At 46.2% G+C, this 15,661-nt stretch overlaps 1 protein-coding gene across 1 annotated transcript; it reads right to left on the reverse strand.

The window, feature by feature from the left end:
• Positions 1 to 4,624: 4,624 nt before the first annotated feature.
• On the reverse strand, positions 4,625 to 15,041 carry MAPK13 (mitogen-activated protein kinase 13; the record flags this gene model as incomplete). The annotated part of the gene is made up of 12 exons (XM_082296242.1): positions 4,625 to 4,704; positions 5,007 to 5,183; positions 6,085 to 6,163; positions 6,624 to 6,703; positions 7,195 to 7,266; positions 7,610 to 7,724; positions 8,637 to 8,684; positions 9,116 to 9,145; positions 10,179 to 10,287; positions 11,337 to 11,395; positions 11,744 to 11,873; positions 14,923 to 15,041. The coding sequence occupies 12 exons, from the start codon at positions 15,039 to 15,041 to the stop codon at positions 4,625 to 4,627; spliced, it is 1,098 nt and encodes a 365-aa protein (XP_082152368.1).
• Between the last annotated feature and the right edge of the window lie 620 nt (positions 15,042 to 15,661).

Here is a 15,661-nt window from a genome sequence, read left to right on the forward strand (position 1 = left end):
ATATAAATAAATATATATATAAAACCCTCTTCAGCCTCACTAACATCAGAGAGGTTACACAAGCACCCAGCACTACCTCCTCAGTGGTTCTTTTTTTTAAAATCTCAACATCCTCTAATTTTAAAACATTTTTTTTCAGTTGAACTGTTCTGAAGACAGATATGAAATGATGGTTTATGGCAGAAGAATTTTTATTTTTCTGGCCAAACTTGGCTAAAAGAAGTTAACTCACTTTCATTTAACAGCAAATCAATGAGGGTTGCAGAGGTAATATACTCACCCTTCAGTATTATTTAATGGAGTGCATTCCAATAAAAAGGAGAGCTGACTGAATCAGCTGTGAGCCAGCACCAGCTGAACATCACATTAAAAGCTCATGTGCTCAGAAAATGGGCTTGTAGAGAGAAATCAGGCAAAACATCCCTTAAACCACATTCACCTGGAAACTGACATTTTCACAGTGTAGATTTGGACTCGATCTTAATGGCTTTTTCCAGCCTGAATGATTCCATGATAAATGCAATTAGTGCAGCAAGTGTCCATCCTTTTGGGGGAAAAACAAACTACTCCTGGCTATTCTGGTCTTCATTCAGTCTTTCATATCTTGTTTCTCTCAGCTGTGAAAAGAAAAACAGCCATAATCACGTTTCCAGCCAACACTCTGCTGACCCATGATACAGGAAAAATGCAGAGGATTAGGAACGCTTTCCCTGGTTGCTCAGGCAACAGCGAGACATGGGAATATGAAAAGGTATTACCATCCTTTGTACAGTATCTCACTAGAGTTCTCAGATGTGTTTATAATTTTCTATGTTTTTCTTCTTTCCTATTATCACATAATTAAAACATGAACATTATTTGTTTAGTCTGCTACCTAGAATGTGAAAATGTTAAATATGAAACAGATGATCTGTCTTTTTCCTACAGGATAAAATAAGTAGTTTTTTAAGAGGCTGTGGAAATTTTCAAAATTGTGCACTGAAAGGTTTCTAGGTGGTATCCAAAACACAACAACTACTGTCTCTCTTTAAAAATCCTGGTAGTTTTGTGGTGTCTCTTAAGAACATAAAATAATCATTGCTTCATCTGCTTTTTCTTTCCCACTTACATGTGCAAGTACCTAATAAATAGGCCCCATAAAGTTGCAACTTCACAGACCTAATTAGCTGTCCAAAAAAAAAAAAAAAACCAAACAGAGAAAGATTGTTTCTGAAGGCTTTATTTTCCAAATTTAAAAAAGATGCTTGGAAGTCAGAAATGAATGTAAGACTAGCAAGTAAATAGTATTCCAAGTTAGACATCTGTGTGTTACTCAAGGCAGAAAAATTCCATCTATATATCCATGTAAATTTTTATCATACATCCTCAATACAAACAGCAAACATATTTTTGGCTGCCCAGATTTATGGAATTTTGGACTCCTTAATGGCTGAGGAATTTTTATCAGTTGATTTTGTATTTTTAATTATGTAAACTATACTTGTAATGAAAGGAATGTCCATGAATTATGTGTCAGTGTGAGTCATCCAACAGGCACTGCCTGCACCTCTGCATGAGGTAATTTCTGCTTTGACTCACAGTGTCTGTCAGGGTCACACACCCCCTCTCGTTCTTGTGCTGAAGGATTCCAGCCTTGGCCTGAGTCACTGGCTCTGTCAAGCAGGTGTTTTTCAAACTCCTTTCAGGAAATGTCAATAGAATTTCCCCCCACCTCTCCCTTCTGGTAGCTCTTCACTGAAACATATCCTCAGATGCCATAGGAGCACTGGGATGGTTGGTCTTTACAGACAGATATTCTTTCCACTACCAACCTGCTACATTTTCTACTGTCTATTTTCAGTTCTTGGATGATACATACCACAAAAAACAAATATACATACACCTCCAGGGTTTCTGGGCTTACAGAGCACCTGCTCGCCACATTTGCTGGGATATTTGGTAATGCTTTTGGACAGTGTACTGTCACTATATGGGGTTGGTGGATGAATGAATGAAACCAGAGCATGGAGCCCACACAGCAGCTGTTGGGATTGCTCTTACAATTTCAGAGCATTCCGGGTAAGTGTAAACCTACCAAGAAACCCAGAAACCCAGGCCCTGAAACTGGATGTATACTCAGCAGAAAGACTGATGCTGAAGAGCCTGTATGTGCTACCCCTAAAACAAGTGAGACTGATGATTGCAAAATCTGTGTACCCTACTTGGTTATGCTCACAACTGTTCTTCTCACACCTATTTGTATCACATGTCCCCAGTGCCTCTTCATGCTTGTCCTCTGCTCAGACAGACAATTCCCAAAGGGCATCTTAAATTATTCTTTAAAGCTATCCAAGTCCCTTTTCAACTACCAGCAGACTGCTCAGTACATTCCTTTATCATGAAGATGTTTTCTCCCTCAGCCACCATTACTGAGACAGAAAACGCTTCAAGTCTACCTATCCCCTTCTGAAGGAGGGCAGGATGACTAAGAAATCATACACTACATTCCCATTAACAGTGGTTCATGAGTTCTGTCTGAATGGGTTCTTTGCCTTAACAGATGATTTTGACTTTAGAGATGACTTTCTGAAAGAAAGCTCTCTACTCTAAAGGTCTCCATAGATGTACTCAAATTTCTCTACAAGATTGAGCTTTTAAGACTCTTCTCTGCCTCTCCATGTCCAGGGTTGCATATAGTTAGGAGGGCAAGTCTGCCTCACCCACAGCCCTGAAACATCTCCCTGTGCACTCACAAACGCTCACCTGGACAATGACCCTCCCCTGCAAACCACCAAGCCTCATTTTACCCTGGCACAGGCAGCTCTAAACATCTGCAGCTCTCTGAGATGTAAATGGCAGCTGCAGAGAGCTCCTCTCCGACCTCTGTTCAAGATTGTGCAGGGCATGTGGCAGCCAAGTCAGATTCATAAGGACAGTATTCCAACTGCAGTTTGACAGATGCAGCAAGAACTTCTCCCTTCTGCCACTCAAGGAAAATGCAAGTTGTTCCTTAGCAAAAGGAAAGGATGAACCCTAAATCTCATCAAGCTGTGTTTTTCAAGACGGAGTCAGCAGAACATTACTGCATATCCCCCAGCCTAGCTCTTTACAAAAGTGCTGCATAAGAAAACATTGAATTTCCAGGGAATTGAGGGCACATCACCACAGTTCTGTGCTCACTGTCCCTTCCTAAGAGAGGAGTGAAGCCAAGGGCTTGTACACGGCCCAGACAGATATGAGCCACGAGAAACCACATCTTATCATCATGGACCAGCTGTGCAGCTACAGCAGGCAAACATCAACACCATCCTATCAAAAAGCTGCAGTCACTGGAGGGTTATCCCAAGTGCTGCATGCCATGAGCTGCAACAGGGAGACAGCCAAGAAACATGACATCATTGTGTCCAGTTCCCAGTGGAGAAGACAGATCAGAAAATTCTGGAAATGTTGCAGTTTTCCCTTACTTGTGGGAGCAAAACTGAAAACTGTACAGCAAAACTGAACATTACTTAAGAAGAAAATTAGAGAGTACTGAAAACAAACAATCTGGCTAAACCAAACCAAGTCAGCAGCTACAGAAGGGGGGGGAGTTGAGACTCACTGCATGTATTACTGAGGTCACATATCTCCATACTTTTCTCTAGTCCTGGGGACTCTGTGCTCTGATACAGAGAAGACACTTGTCTCTTGGCACATATCCCTTGGGATAGACTTTGGAATGATTGGCTGATCACCGTGGGGAAAAACGTGTTGCAGTCCAAAGGTGTTATCACAACAAGCAGCTGTGCCTGCCTAGCACTGCACTATCAAGTGACTGTATTGATAAGCCATGCATCTGCAGATACTCCAGTTTCAGCACAGGCTGCAAAACTTCCTGCTGATCCATATTCAAACTAACTTGTGCAGCTGCTTGGGACACCCAGTCTGTCGCTGTGGGAGGTGGCCTTGAATTCCCGGGCTGCGTTTGGCAGTGAGGAGGAAACAGCACTGATCAAATCCCAGGCAATTAAATAAGCAGGGAAAAAATAAAAAAAAGAGGCAGTGGCTCTTTGGAGAGGAAGCATCTGAGCAGAATTCTGTGTATAGGATGAGTTTGTAGCTGTTCGGAACACAGGCTGATCCCATGGTGCCCTGGACACCATCCCAGCAGCCTTGCTCTGCTGGGTGCTCTGTGACTATTCAGGGAAGCAGGATACGGTCAGAGTGAGATTGGATAAGGCCTTGTTATGCTGAATTTCAGTATTTCTGATCCTTTTGCATAGGACTCACTTCCCAGTCAATTTTACCTTTCTCTTTACCTCATCCATAATTAATGTACTAAAACCTGTGTTTGAAAAGATTAATGAGAAAGAATGAAACCCCTCCTCTCTCACGTGGACAAATACAAGAAAAAAAAAAAAACCCACCAGGTAAAATTCTCTCACTTAAAGTTTCAACAAGAATATATTTGTCTTTTATGTTGAAAACTGTCTGGGGTGCTTCCCCTTTAGTAGAACAAAGTCCAATGCCCACAGCATGGTGTCATCCTTGTGTTGGCACACAGAGAGAGGTCCCACAGGCCAAATCATGGCCACCAGCAACGCAGTGTGGAATGAATTTCATGTCATCAAGGAGAACTGAGTCCCAGCCACAGCTGCACCCGTTGCTATAATGACATCCCACTTCTCTTCTTTGAATCCTTCCGTGCAATGGGACTGAAGGTCAAGATCTCCTTGTAAATATGCTCTTGAAAAACAGAACAAAATAAGTGTGAATATGTGATTTCAGAGGACACAAAAGTTTGAGTGTTGGATGTGCAGAGAGAAAGGCATTCAGTGGCAGCTGAAAGAGACAAAGGAGAGAGACAAAAAAAGTCTGCCTGAAGAGCTGGAGGGATCTTTGCTGAATGCATAAAAGCGAGAGATCTGTGCACTACCACTGAGGCACCAGCAGGCAATCACAGCCTTACTCAGCATCTGTAGAGGACAGAAAGAGGGGTAGGAAAATCCCGTGCTAGACAGAAACCTCAAAGAAAATAAACTTCTTACTTTTCCACTCCTCTATTGAAAGCTTTTCATGTTCCAGAGAATCATCATAGGAGTGCTGTGCCTCTGTCTCCTCCTCGACATCTCGGAACTGGTCGAAGTAGGGGTGAGCCAAGGCCTCTGTTGCTGTAAGGCGCTTTTCCACATCCAGCTGCAACATCTTGTCAAGCAGGTCCACGGCTGCAGGGGATGGGAACAGGGCTAAGCAAGGTGCAGGGAAGCACAGGCACCCTGTGCAAGAACCCTGCAAGTGATGGCACTGGTATTTCCAGTGTTTCATCTCCAGACCTGAAAATTGAAGAGATTCCTCAAGCTGGTCAAGGCAGCAAGGAGCTCCCATCAGTGGAGATGCAAAGTCTGCCCAAGAGCAGCCTCAGGGAGCTCTTACTAACAGAAGTTAAATTGTGCAGAAATAACAAATTAGATTTGAATAAGCCTTGCTGCACAGATTGGGCTGCAGAAACATGAGGAGTAAACCAGTAACCTCAAGATATTTTTCAGTTTTAATAATTTGCTTTCATTTAGAGCCTTGCATCTCAAAGGAGCCTTAACATGAATAATCTGTATAGAAACCTATACATCCCTGGTAAAGAGGAGGGTAGGAAACCCAGATGCTGACTAGTCTGTCAGCCCCATTCCCACTTGGTTTTAACATTTTTAGGCTTTATTCCGTTCAGTTTTTAGAAGAGTTTTGCTTGCTCTCACCTCTAACCTACCTGGGAAGAGAGCTCTTTGTAAGAGATAATTCTTACACTGAAAATTGCACATCTGCTGTCTGTTAAATATTGCTAGATCCAGGTATTCAACAAACAGGATCTACACTGTACTTAAAAAATAATAATTTTTTTTAAAGTAGTAAATGGCCAAGAACAGCAGAACATCACCACTGTAATGCCAATAAAAGATAATTCTGCTTTTAATTGATACATATTTTCCCTGAGGAGGGGCAGGGGCACAAACTGCAAGGGAAAAAAGTAGCAAGAAATTACGGGAAGAAGGAGAAATAAAGTCGGGGCAGTGGCAGTCAGCTTGCCTCTGTTCCAGCTGTGAAAACGCATGAGAAATGCTGGAGATTACTTACCCTGAGGATTTGCTTTAGGGAAAAGCACAGACAAATCCTTCTTGGGGATTTTAGGGAGGGACTTGATATAACTCTTAGCCTGAAAGAGCAAGGAAAGCACAATTACTGCACGTGGACAGGTGTGAAATACAGCTCTCAGTCTCATGGCTCCGATGAGCAAAGGCAAATGGAGACAAGAGCAAAGCATCCCAGATGTCCCATTTCAGCAAGCACTTTACAAGGACCTATTTTTATCAGTCGAGACAGAGAAATATTTCTGTTTTAAGAGCCAAGCTGGAGAACAGAGAAAGGTTGGTGGTTTGCTGGGGCATCAAGCACCTCCCATCGGAGTCCCTGCAGAACGCAGCAGCTCCCAGCACAGCACCAGGTCCATCAGATGTGCCACCAGCACAGAGGAATGCCTTCCTTGCCGAGGGGAAAAGGCTGCTGCTGCACTTCTGCTGCTGTAGAGGCAGCACCTCCCCCATGTCAAACACAGGTTAACCTCTTCCCCTGACACCTCTGCCAGCAGGACCCAAACCCACAGGGAACCTCCTTACCGCTTTGTCCTCCAGCTTCTCCAAGAAGTCCTCTCCTGGATGCCCTGTTACTTTCAGGATCTGGGTCAGCTGATCCAGGTCTGGCAAGCTGTGTTAAAGATCACCCTTTGAGGAGCAACCCTTGGACACGCCTGCCCCCAGCTCAGCCTGCTAGAGCTGCAATTAGCTCATGGTACAAACCCATCACCGTCACACAAGTAGAGATTCATTAGACTGGTGAAAAGAGCTCCGAGCCTTTCTCCCTGGCATGGCATTTCCATCAACAGGTAATTTTTCTGGCACAACTATACCAGGACACACATCCATGGGCTCGGAAGGATATGCAAAGTTTTGGGAATGGAGCTATGGCCACGCAAGGTTGAACTGCTGATGTAGAGCCACACCACCACAGAGCTGTATTTCTAAAGTCCCTTTCTGTTTTCCTCACCAAAAAGACTGGTCCTTCTGATTACCTCCTGATAAACCAGAACGATACCTGTTTTTTTCAGTAGCCTCCTTCATAAAAGCACTTTCACACACACACCAAGAATTATTACTCCCCTCAGGGAAAAGGTTCATCTTGAAAGGATACAGTCTTTTCCTTTAAAGAGTGTCTTCCCAGTCAGCATTTCTGCCATGATACAGCCAATAGACCAGATATCCACTGTCCAGAGAGAAAAAGGAAGGGTGGGGGAAAAGGAAGAAAATTTAAAAAGGAATTAGAAAGGCAGCAGAGGTTGCTGGGGCTGTCGTTTTTGCTGTTGCTTGCAGCAAGCACTGATTTAAATTTCACTCCCTCCCACCCTCCTCTGTTCTAAAATCTCTGCTTTCATCATTTCCTGCAAGCACCAGCTCTTGGAGTTGTGCAACACCTCTGGGACCTGCTCTGCTCCAGGGAGCACTGATGATAAAGAGGAAAAACAACTGGACAATTCTGTGAGATTTGAACCAGCAGGATCCCCTGGCTCATCACCAGAGAGTCACACCGCTGGGGCAGGGCTGCTCACCTGTCTGGTTGTAATGCATCCAGTTCAGGATGACTTCTGGGGCTCTGTACCACCGTGTGACCACGTAGCCAGTCATCTCAGCATCAGCCTGTCTGGCCAAGCCAAAATCCAAGATCTGCAGTTCCAAAGGAAGAATAAGGAGAAGGAAGGGCAGGAGAGAAAAGAGAAATCCCATAGGCAAGTGAGACTCTACTTCAATGAAGTAGCTCCAGTCAGGTAATAACAAAGCTCCAACTACACCACAGACACCCATGGGATGGTTCAAAGAATTAGTATGTCTTAATTCCACAGTAAATTGCAAGCCAGCTGCAGACCCAGTTGTTGTGAGAAGACCCTGCTGGAAGGATCAGTGCTTTATGCTCCCTGGAAGGTCACTTCCTTTCTTGAAGCTTAAGTTTTGGGTCTCTGTGCTTTATTGGAGTTGGTCTACGACCTCGTGGTGAAGGCATGCTCCCAGGTCACCACAACTCATCCTTTCCTATAAGAACACCTTGCAGGTGACACAGCATGGCCTCTCCCTCAATGCTGAACAAGCTTGACCCAACCTTTATGGGCAGCAGAGCCACTCCCTGAAATATACATTACAGAAAATGCATGCTAGAGCACCACCCCAGCCAGCTGCAAGCAAACCCTTCAGAGCAACCCTGAAAATAACTTTGTCTGGAATCACAACCACAATGTCCATGAGAACCAAAGGGCAACTGCAGTTGAATCCAGTTACCCTTCAGGGATCATTCACCTACTGCAAGTGCTGCTCAGCAGTGCTGAATTTCTCTAGGAAGTCATTACACACTGCCATGCCACGAGGATTACAGTGACAGAAGGTTCATTTGAAGTCTTGTGCCCTGATTCAGCAAGTTACATCAGCAGGGGAGTATTTCCCACTGCTGCAGCCACCAAGGAACCTACGCCTGGAATTGAGGCTCAGGAGGAAAGAGGAAACATGACAGTGCCAATTTGCTGCTGGCAGAGCAGCTCCTCCGCGAGCTGATGTGCTGCTGATGCAAAGTGCTGCTTTGCCACCTACCTTCAGCTGACAGTCTTCATTCACAGCCAGGTTACTTGGCTTCAGGTCCTACAACAGACAAGAGCAGAAAAATTGGATGTTTCAAGTTGCAACACATCAACAAAGCTCTCAACTGAACCTCTGCTTGTCTTTGATGGGGTCCCATAACACCCCAGGTTCGGTATCAATGCAGCAAATGACTGAATTAACACCACACCTTCTATACTGTACAGCTTTAGATTGCTATTTGATTTTTTTCTGAAACAGTTTTAATTCAGAAAGCATCATAAAATGCTTCTCAGCTCATCAGAAAATACAGCATTTTGGATATTAGCAAATCCAAACATATATAGGGTGTAGGATGGAAAAAAGAGCAGACAGGATGGAAAATTAGAGCAGACAATGCTATTAGTGAAATGATGGTTAGGAATTTATTAACTTCATGACTATGCTGTGTTTCTCAAACATAAAAATCAGAATAAGAGCACACATGAACTTACCCTGTGGACGATGCCAGCTGAATGGATATACTACAATAAAAAGAGGAGCCACAATGTGATCACCAGCAGACAAAATTTTCTGTTCTCTAGCAGAGAAATGAGAGCTACAAACAAGAACTTGCTGAGAACAAACCTCTGTAGCCTTCTACAGGTCTCTGGTCCCTAGGGCAGCAGTTTGAAAAGAAATTTCTGCCCCAAATTACTGACAGTATTTGCAATGCTATTGCCAGTCTAAAGAAGAGGCGTAGAGCAGAAGAGGAGGGATGAAGCAATAGTTCCTTAGAGCAAGTACAACAGCTTCAAACTATCAAAGTCATCAAGGTTACAGCAGATGACATGAAAACATGGTTATTTTGGGTGTTCAAAAAAAGAATCTCAGCCCAAAGCCACAAAATTGCAAAAACTGACTACAGGGCCTTTAGCACACCAGTCAAACCTTCTGTGTGTTCTTCCCCCCTTTATTTAAACACAAGATAGCAGTGAACTGGGGAGAGGTGTGATTTAGGTGAACTCATTGATGCCTGTAAGCCACTGCTGTGACTCCAGGTGAAGGATGTGAGAGGGCAGCTGTAAAGCTCTGTCTCTGCATCCCAGAGTTTGCATTGATTGCTTTCAGCTCCCTCAAAACCAGTTACAGAAACATATTTCTCCCTTATGCTACTGAATAGAAAATCATTCCCTCTGTGTTCTCCCCTGAGAGCCTCTGTTATGTGTTCAGCAGAAGCTCTTGCTGCTGCCAGCCTCTCACTCTCTGTGTAGAGTTTTGCTGAGGGTTTGGGCAAGGCAAAGAGAGAAGCAAGTGATGCCATGGAAAAACCATCACAAGGCCTATCTATGGCTGCTGATTACTTTGATACTTGGCTGACTGATGCAAGCAAGCACTCATTCTACTGCTGTGTGCTGGAACAGGAATGGTTCAACAGCCAATACCTGTTCTGAGGGGATGCCATAAACTCCCCACATCTTCCTGTATGGTATTGGAGGGGAGTTTAGTTAGGGTCAACCCAGAGGTGACACACAGAGGAGACACAGGGAGTCACTAAACTCCTCCAGACCCACCTACCTTCAGCCCTTTCAGCATTTGGTAGACCAGGTACTGGATCTTTTCGTCACTGAATTCATGTCCCATGATCTTTTGTAAATCTGTCCGCATGTATGGCATCACCAGGTAGCTAAAAGGCAGTAAGACAAGGCCCTGAGTCTGGAAGAAAAATGCAGGGGACCAGGCTAGCCTTGTTCTCACTTGGTTTGGTTTTTTTTGGCTGCGTAACTCACTGTAACGAAGATGAGTTGTTGTGACAGTGTTCCTGGCTGACTAGCACAGCCTGCAGTGAAGCTGGAATTTCAACCTGTTCTGAAAATTGCTCTTTCTCCTCCCCTGAAATGAGGTATCTCATGTCAAGTAAGAACAAGGATCTTCAGGATCCTAAATTAGTTTACTTTAGACCTCAAGTGAAGTTCAAGTTTGGACGGCCTTTTACCACCCAAAAGCTGAAACATCTTACACAGCAAAGCAGCTGCATTGGCTCCCAAATTTGTCATTTTAATATTCTCCAGCCCTGCCTCAGAAGACAACATCCAGCTTCCTTCAGTATCTGCCTGCTGAGGCTGCTAATTAATTGATGGTCTTCCTGCAGGAACTGCTCTGAGAACCTTCAAACGATCTTCCTGCAGGCTGCTAAACACTGAGCCATCAGCCAAACCCCCAAAGCCAGGCACTCACTGCTCATCTGCAGTGATGGGGAAGGGAAAATGACTTGTCCAAGCTGACCATGAACACGGAGGGAAAATGTCCAAAAAAAAATTAAGAAGAGCCAGAATCAAGAGGAAAAGAAGGACAGCTCTTTCAAATTCTAATTGCCCTAAGGCCTGATGAACGATACTTCTCCAGTTCTGAGTGCAGCCCCTTAGCTCAGCAGTCACACAGTGGATCACCCTACATGTGATGATGCACCATGGAATGTAACACATCCTCATTGCACAGGTTGGTCTGTGCATGCTGTGGTGTCCCAGCTGTGAGCAGGGATGGGATCTGTTTATGTGTTCTGGGTGTGTCAGCCATGGGAGCTGATGTGTGCCTCTCTTTCTTTGCATTATTTGGGGATGCCTGGCTTTTAGTCTGGTCCCTTTGCACCTCAGCCCTCTCTGTTCCATTGCTGCTAAGACACAGCTGTCTTGGAAAATAGTTAAGTCTAGACAGAGCAAACAACTCCAAACTTACAAGTCCTGGAACCCCTGGTAGGAGGCAGTGGAGGTGAAGACATCAAGCAGCCCAATGACCTGAGGAAGGAGAGAAGCTCACATTTAAACCACATTTGCTGTGCACATGCTACTCATCAGCTCTCCACTGGCACATGCACATGGGTGGACAGAGAGAATTCCATCTGAGGAATCCAGGGACTCCTCACTGCTGCTGCACAAATGTTTTCCCTCTTACAAATACTTGGGCTCACCCATTACACACCTGTTTCAGCCTGGGCACAGCAAACAGGTCACAGGTAAACCCCACAACCGCGTGCACACACCAAATGTCAATTAAAACAGAGGTGATGCCACCAAAAAGGACTTGCTCGCAGGTGGCAAGGAAACACCCCTTGTATCAGCAGGAAGGGAGAAAGGAGCACTTACATTCTCGTGTTGCATGTGCTTCAACAGCATCAGCTCTCTGTAGGCTCTCTTGGCAAAGATCTCTGACTGGAATGGGCGGCAGAGTTTCTTGATGGCCACTTTCTCCCCCGTCTTCTTGTCTATGGCTGAACTGCAGCAGGCAAATTAAAAACCATTCTGATGTCAGCAGTATGTTTGAACAGATTCTGCAACCCCAAAGGTCATCTAGAGAAGAGTTAATTCCTGTGCCCATGGAAGGACAGCAGAGAAAGGCCCTTTGAGGAGCTCAGTGGAGCTCTGCACACAGAGATGTTACCCTGTGTGGCTTTGGGCAGCAAAGGTGGGACACCAAGGAAAGCATGAGTGGCTCATCTTTATTCCCTTTACCCTGCAGAAACAAGCTGGAGGCACCAGAGCTGCGAGAAAAGGGAAACAAGTGATTAGAGGTCAGAATTAGTTCTAACTTTGCCTTCTCCTTCCCTATTGCATGGAGATAAGGGAATAAAGATAATGGATATTTCTGCTTTGCCATCTGCTTGGAGGTTATTGTATTTTAGGGCAGGCCAGCTGCCTTCACTGGATTCTGGAGCAAAGTCAGTGGATGCCACATGTTGAAAATGCTGCTGCAATTAATTCTGCTGTGCTCAGAATCCTTGGTGCTACGCATTTGCTTCTGTGTAAGGGTAGGTCTGGCTGAAAAGGAGACTCTTCTCTAAAGCTGATGAAAACACGGTACAGCAGCCATTGCTACAGACTCGCTGTGTTATTCCTGCTGGTCACATTTGCTGTTTGCAGCTGGACACGGCAATTCTGTGACAGTTCCTCTTCCTCTGGAGGCTCTTGCTCAGATTGCAAAGGAGGCCCCACGTTCCAGCTGGGAAGGGAGGTGCTCAGACAGACAGCTGTCATTCAGGATTCTCAGTGGTGTTTTCCAGGCGTGTCTCAGCCCCTCCTTGACCCCCTCCCAAGATGCAAACAAATGAAAAAAACAGTTTTCCCTGCCAAATCCCACTGTGGATTCCCAGAGCAGCTCCCACTGCTTCATAAATCCCTATCCCATCTCCCATGGGAACAGAAGAGCTGTAAATCATCATGTTCAATCCCATCCTCCAGCCTTGCACTGGCACATACTGAGTCAGGGGAAGCAAAGGAAGTGCAGGAACAGCTACACAAAGCAGCTGAAGCACTGAAGATGCTGCAGGGTATCAGAAGAGGACTCTTAGTGAGATTTTGTCTCAGTTCAGGACTTCAGCAGATGTCAGCAGAGGGGACAGCACTGTGCTAAGTTTTTTGAGAAGCCAGGAAAATAAGAGGAAGGAACTCTGACCAGGGAGTCAAACTGCAAAATGCAAGGCAGATTTCCCAGTCTGAGGGTGCATGTTCTTACCTGCCCTCCCAGCTGCTGACCTACAGAGCACCCAACCCCAGTACCCAACACAGGAGAGCTGGTGGTGCGGCTTCAGCCTGCACAGCACAGACAGCGCTGCTTGCAGCCTTGCCATAATCACAGCCCAGAGCCAATTCAGTCGGTGCAGCTGGGAGATGCCACCGTGTTCTCCCCAGCACAGATTTAGTGAACAGATGCAGTTCGGGGTGACCTCAGATAGGCAGAGCTGTGTCCATGCCTTGGCTGGCAGGGATCGGCTAGACCAGCGTTGGAGGGGTCAGAAGATTCTTCCTTCACAATTACATTCAGCTGGAAGCCAAATCACCGCACATTTTGGCAAATTAATAAGGGGAGAAACAAGCCTTTGCTGTTCCTCCTGAGTTACTTTCTCAGCTGCTCAGGAAGGTGTAAAAGCCGCTGCTGCAGAACGCTGCAATAGGAAAGTTTCCCAGCAATTCCCAGCAGAGGACAGCAAATCCTAACTTCACACTTTCTGCCTCAGCTTTGTACAGGAATCGGCACCGAGCCCTCCGTGCTGAGCTCTGTCCATTCAAAACCACCACGGACCCCCGGGCTGCTTCAACACCCTCCTCTCCCTCCCTCCTTGAGAGTTCCAGAGCAATCGAGAGTTTTACAGGGACCACTAAAGATTTCTTTTGATTTTTTTTTTTTTTTTTGGCAAGGAAATTTTGAAAGGATTTCTCTCTCCTTTTTTTTTTTTTTTTTTTTTTTTTTTTTTTTGGTCCTGTCTTTATTTCTTTATTTTTCTTCCTGATTTTCTCTGTGATAAAAATCAGGGAACACTGTACAAATATAAATTAAAAGTCAAGTCTAATCTTGCCTGATTTTGCAGGACTTACTTAAGAATCTAAGAAGCATAAATGCACCTGGGCAGCCAAGTGGGTGCCTCTCTGTAAACTGGAAACTGGGGGAAAGGACAAAACCTGGGCACCAGGGTTTCAGTATTAATCCCAGTGGCAGGCCAGACTTTGCCCAACACCTATGAAAACGGACACACCTTTATTATTATTATTTTTAGCTCAGCACGTTATGAAATTAGCTCTGCTCAGATACTATCAATGGACTGTTTAATATTTAACCTTTCAGAACTGCCCATCTCTGGCTCGTCAGTGTAAATCCAGAAATGTCTGACTTGTGTTTGCTCTTGCTTCAGGCACCTTTGCCCAGCTGAATAATTAACAGCAGCTCCTGCTGCTCTCTTGTAGGCTGGGGATTATCATCAGCCATGAAGGAAGTCCCAGCCTGTTACTGATCCTGGTTTACAGTAATTTCTATCCACTTTATGATTTCAAGCTGGAAACGGCATCAGGGTGGGGGTTGTACTGTCCAGCTGCTTCCCCCAGGCAGCCCAGCATCAGCTGCCTGGGACTGAGCAGCAAGGACAGCCTATTCCAGCTCCCACCTCTGTAATCACCTACAGATCTCTTCCAGACACCCAGGTATTACCCCCGCCTCCTGCCTGTGCTTCCAGACAGGAACCGTAATGCAAGCTCGACTCCAAAGCAGCTCAAAAGCTGCCTGACCCCAGTGCCGAGGTGACGCTCCAGGCTGCCCCGGCACCCCTGCCCTGCCCACCCGGGATGGCCAAAAGCGGAAACATTTTCTTCAAGCGAGCGAGTCTCCAGCCCTGCGCTGGAGCAGGAGACAGCCTGCCTCCATCACACGTGCAAATGTCCTTCCTTAATGGAGGGGTGCTGCCAAGCCCCTCCTCGTTTCCCCCCCGGCACGGAACTTCAAACACCCCCAGCCCGCCCCGCGCTGCCGCGGGCGGTGCGAGCAGGACCCCACTCACCACACCGAGCCGTAGGCCCCGGACCCCAGCGGGTGGAGGGATGTGTATTTCCTTGGCAGCTCCCAGAGCGTGTTGTTCACCTCCTGTCTGTAAAAGCCTCTTCTCCTTGCGATGTTCATCGCCCGACGGGTGTGGGACAGCCACCCCCCCAGAGTAGTGGAGTACGGGAAGGCTTCTGGGGTGAGAGCAGGACAGGGAGGCTTCCTGCGCTGGTAAAAAAGGCTCTAGCAACTTTCCTTCTCTGTTTTCAGCTGTTGCGAGCGTGAAGGGACATGTCTTTGGGCCCTCCTCCCTCCGCCTCCACATTGACAGAGGTGAGGCATCAGATTTCCTGACACGCCTCGGTGTTATACAGGTGCCTCTGGGCTCTGCTGCAGGAGGGGAGCACCCAGCCCCGCTCGGGCACGCCTCTGGGAGCCCCTGTCATCCACAGCCCTCGCTCTCCTGCTCCATCAGCCGAGAAATATCCTCACACGGCTCGGAGAGGGACGCATGAGATCCCTCCTCTAAACAAGGGGATGAGTAAGGACTCGTCGAGCCGGGGAATCCGAGGGACAAGCCACAGCATCGCGTCAGACACGCAGGGACGTTCTTCTTTCAAAGTCAATGGACAACTTAAGGCTCGTGACAAAGGACACCAGGGGGTCACAGCGATGGCGATTTTCATCCAAGCCTGGCTTCCCAGCAGGGTGGGGAGGTGCTGAAAGGAGGCTGAGGTTCTCCAAGTGACTGCTGCGAG

This window comes from Coloeus monedula (assembly GCF_965178545.1).
Source record: "Coloeus monedula genome assembly, chromosome: 23".
In the NCBI taxonomy this organism is placed as follows: domain Eukaryota; kingdom Metazoa; phylum Chordata; class Aves; order Passeriformes; family Corvidae; genus Coloeus; species Coloeus monedula.